We start from the raw sequence: 5000 nt of genomic DNA, 5'->3' as shown, positions 1-5000 counted from the left end.
TGTAATAGTAATATAGCTGTAATAGTAATATAGCTGTAATAGTAATATAGCTGTAATAGTGATATAGCTGTAATAGTGATATAGCTGTAATAGTAGCTGTAATAGTGATATAGCTAATAGCTGTAATAGTGATATAGCTGTAATAGTGATATAGCTGTAATAGTAATATAGCTGTAATAGTGATATAGCTGTAATAGTATATAGCTGTAATAGTGATATAGCTGTAATAGTAATATAGCTGTAATAGTGATATAGCTGTAATAGTAATATAGCTGTAATAGTGATATAGCTAATAGTAGCTGTAATAGTAATATAGCTGTAATAGTAATATAGCTGTAATAGTAATATAGCTGTAATAGTGATATAGCTGTAATAGTAATATAGCTGTAATAGTAATATAGCTGTAATAGTAATATAGCTGTAATAGTAATATAGCTGTAATAGTAATATAGCTGTAATAGTAATATAGCTGTAATAGTAATATAGCTGTAATAGTAATATAGCTGTAATAGTAATATAGCTGTAATAGTAATATAGCTGTAATAGTAATATAGCTGTAATAGTGTAATAGTAATATAGCTGTAATAATATAGCTGTAATAGTGATATAGCTGTAATAGTAATATAACTGTAATAGTAATATAGCTGTAATAGTAATATAGCTAATATAGCTGTAATATATAGCTGAGCTCTTGGATCTATGTACTGAACTGGGTCCAGTAGAGAGGGTAACGCACCAGAACCAGGCCATCCCGGTCCAAATACAGGTCCTCGCCACTCTGGGTGAAACCAGCTGTTTCCAGAGGGAAATGTCAGACAGCTAAGTGTTTTTTAAAAATAAATATTATATATAATCTTCAACTTCATCACTAAGGCTTGTTTGGATATAATATATAGTTCTGTTAAATCTTATTATATACGTCTGGTATATCAAAACTGTCCCAGAGTACCGTAATGCTGCTGATTTGGGAGATTTTATGAATAAAGGTAGTCTATAGATCCGGTTTCCCAACGCTGTGCGACAACAGGCCGAAATTATAATTCAATTGGCAGCAATTCCCGAACGTCTGAGAGGTTTATTGTTTGTTTGTTTGTTCTCTCCGCCAGTCGTCATGATTCGGCATGTTTCGGTGTAACGAAGAACAGCTGCCAGGGTCATTAACATACTGATCAGCATTCACGAGGTGCTTTACGTCGACTATTTATGGTTAAAAATGGGCGTGTACAGGGCGGGATAAGAGGCTGATCCACCTACACACACTTGTAGTCAATCTGTGATTTATAAAGGGAACACTGCTTACAGGTGTGCGTACACACGGTTTTATAAATCTGACTTTTTTCCGGCGTACGCCATTTTGGGCTTTTGGGCGTACGTACACTTCTAGTAAGGATCCTACGCACAGTTTTATAAATGAGACCCCAGGTCATTTACATGGAGAAAAGTCACAAGTAGTGGTGGGCAGATCGAGGCTTCGTGAAACAATGAAACATTTGAAGCAAATGTGCCGTATTGTGTCGAGGCTTCGAAACAATCCGACACCCGTCTCAACGATGACACCTAGTGGTCACCTGCAGGCGTTGATCTGAAACAACCTTGACAACGAGCCATTAAAAAAATAATATATATTTTTGTAATATGTGAAGCTTGTAAGGCTTGTAGGCTCCTAACTGTTTCACGGATACTATCATCAAAACTTTCCCATAAACTGTCCTGTGTTTCTACTGGTGTTGATGTTGATTATGACGGGCCTGATGTTGACATTTGTGGCTCTGAATGAAAATGAAAAAAGAGCTTCTATCTATCTATCTATTAATGTGTCACTGTATGTATACTCTGTATGTCTCTAGCCTATCAGTCAATGTGTAAATTTAAATGTAAGCCTAAATATAACTAAACAAATCGCACCATAAATGTCACTTTATCACCAAAAATCCGCTATCTCAAAATCAAACTCCTGTCACAAAACCCAAGAGGTCAAGATGTATTGACTTCACTTTTATACAGATGTGTGATTGTGTGGTTTGTTCCAGACCCTGTCAATCAAACGCTGATTCGGCGGACCATGCCACCTGTCGAAACACTCGTGAAACACTCCGAAGCTTCATTTAGCCGTAGTCACGTGACGTGGGTGTTTTGAATCACGCTTCGCATCAGTGTTTCGAAACTCTGCGCTTCGGGATCTCGACAAAGCTTCGGAACGACACAAACACATTGCGAGGTACTTGTACTTCTTTACATGTACATGTGTGTGTGTCTTTTTACCTCGAGGCGGGCGAAGCGCTCGCTCTTGTAGCAGGCCAGCTCAGCGTTGATGAGCTTGGTGAGCAGGAACTCCCTGAACTCCGGACCCTGAACACACAAAGACCATCGTGAGGTGAGGACTCTACCCTGCAGACCTTTTGAGTCAGACCTCTCGTTTCCTCTCACCTTCGCCAGAACAGCTGGATTAGGGAGGGGGGGGCCGAACGCAGGTACGTCTTCTCGCGCTGTCACGGACACCTGTCAATCACACAACATCAGCGTTAGCACATTATTTCTGTAATAAACTTTTGGCTGGGTATTCCCCAACAGTATAAGGTTTAGGTGCAGCACCTGGCCCTGAATGAATGGAACTTAAAGGTCCCATGACATGGTGCACTTCGGATGCTTTTATATAGACCTTAGTGGTCCCCTAATACTGTATCTGAAGTCTCTTTTATATAGACCTTAGTGGTCCCCTAATACTGTATCTGAAGTCTCTTTTATATAGACCTTAGTGGTCCCCTAATACTGTATCTGAAGTCTCTTTTATATAGACCTTAGTGGTCCCCTAATACTGTATCTGAAGTCTCTTTTATATAGACCTTAGTGGTCCTCTAATACTGTATCTGAAGTCTCTTTTATATAGACCTTAATGGTCCCCTAATACTGTATCTGAAGTCTCTTTTATATAGACCTTAGTGGTCCCCTAATACTGTATCTGAAGTCTCTAACTAAAATACTTTCAACAGATCCAACGATTGCTGTTGGACTTCTTTAGCTTTAAGTTTTATCTTTAACATATAGGGCCCTATCTCGTCGTTTAAATAGTAAATGCACCAATTACAGGGAGGTGTGTTCAGGTGCATTCTGGGCGTGCTGGTCTTACAGGGAGGTGTGTTCAGGTGCATTCTGGGCGTGCTGGTCTTACAGGGAGGTGTGTTCAGGTGCATTCTGGGCGTATTTCTATCTTGAGGCAGTGGGAAGTGATCGCACCATTGACCAACAAAAACCTGGTCTAAAGTCAGTAACGCAGCATTTCATTGTTATTTTTTACAGAGCATTAGTAAAATGCTCCTAGGCTCGTGCACAGCAGCATGCACACTATGCTTGTTACACACACACACACACACACACACACACACACACACACACACACACACACACACACACACACACACACACACACACACACACACACATGCAGAAGATTACAAATAAAAATATTAAGGTGTAAATCCTCCATCATAACAGCAATGCTCCAAGGTCCAAACGCGCCTGGCTTTTAAAGGGAATGGGAGATGATCTCTGATTGGTTGTTGAATGGGAGATGATCTCTGATTGGTTGTTGAATGGGAGATGATCTCTGATTGGTTGATTGCATTTTACGCCCAAAACAAACCTCTGATTAACGAAGACACTAATAACAACCCTCTAGGACCAGGCGCCCGGCACACAGACACTTTTTACCACCGTCAAACTAGCAAAAGTGGATTTTGGACACGCCCTAAACACACCTGCACCAGGTGCTTTATGCCGTGCGCTCGGATCGTTGAAATAGGGCCCTTTGAGAGTTATTTTTGTATTATCTGCTTTAGCTTTTCCAACGTTTTAGACACAGATATGGAGCTAATAATGGTCCAAAATGATGTGGAAAAGAGGCTTAATATTCCCAGTCAGGGAAACCTGAAATGCTTTTTGGTGTTTTTAGTTTTTTAAATAATATGTCTTGTTGTCTACAAATAATATGTCTTGTTGTCCCAGCGTTAAAACAGGAAGTGAACCACGTTCTCACCTTGTAGGAGCCGCGCTCCTCGGCCTGAACCACGATGAAAGCGTGCAGGAAGTTGGATGCGATCATGTCAGGGACGAACGGCGTGGCCTCTTCCTGGAACACCACCGCCACAATGTCATTTCCTATGTGGCGTTTCCTCTGGAGCTGAAGGAGAACTTTGCTGTCATCCTATACCAGCTCACAATGAAGGTGATGTCATCCTATACCAGCTCTGATAACTAGTGTCTGATGGGAACAACAATCTGTGAAACTGGTCCAGTATTAAACCAGAACCGAGCTGTAATGTATCCCTGCAGGACTAATGTTCAGCAGCAGTTAGAGTCCACTAAAAGTTCTGGTTTTACCCACCAGACTCCATGTAAATAATCAGGACTTTTATCCGCGTAAAACCCACTTCATTCAAAGTGGGCAAAAACTAAATAAAACTATCAAAAAGCCGTCTTGGTTCATCTTTCCACTGTTCCAACAATCACCACTCTGGTTTGGTTGAAATAAACCCTTAATTCACACATTTACATGTGGAGATATGATGGATTTATACACACTAAATGTCCTGATTATTTACATTGAGTCTGGTGGAGATATGCTGGCTCTATACACACTAAAAGTCATGATTATTTACATGGAGTCTGGTGGAGATATGCTGGCTCTATACACGCTAAAAGTCCTGATTATTTACATGGAGTCTGGTGGAGATATGCTGGCTCTATACACGCTTAAAAGTCCTGATTATTTACATGGAGTCTGGTGGAGATATGCTGGCTCTATACACGCTAAAAGTCCTGATTATTTACATGGAGTCTGGTGGAGATATGCTGTCTCTATACACGCTAAAAGTCCTGATTATTTACATGGAGTCTGGTGGAGTTTGGTGATGGTGATTTTGGGGCTGTTTCATGTTAAACTAAAAGGATCTCACTCTTTAACTAAAAGGTCTATCGCTGTAGGGATAGGTGTGTGTGTGTGT

General features: G+C 40.4%; 1 protein-coding gene across 1 annotated transcript in view; it reads right to left on the bottom strand.

Moving 5' to 3' along the window:
- LOC114566286 (rap1 GTPase-activating protein 2) overlaps nt 1–5000 on the bottom strand; it is a 43121-nt gene that overhangs the window by 15212 nt on the left and 22909 nt on the right. The window contains exons 12-14 of the mRNA XM_028594612.1: nt 4034–4181; nt 2428–2499; nt 2263–2349 (exon numbers count right to left, since the gene is read on the bottom strand). Of these exons, the coding sequence (XP_028450413.1) occupies nt 2263–2349; nt 2428–2499; nt 4034–4181 (307 nt within the window). The remainder of the gene's footprint in view (nt 1–2262; nt 2350–2427; nt 2500–4033; nt 4182–5000) is intronic.

This window comes from Perca flavescens, chromosome 13 (genome assembly GCF_004354835.1).
Source record: "Perca flavescens isolate YP-PL-M2 chromosome 13, PFLA_1.0, whole genome shotgun sequence".
Lineage (NCBI taxonomy): Eukaryota > Metazoa > Chordata > Actinopteri > Perciformes > Percidae > Perca > Perca flavescens.
The sequence above is the reverse complement of the archived record's forward strand: the minus strand, read 5'-3'. Positions and strand labels throughout refer to the sequence as shown.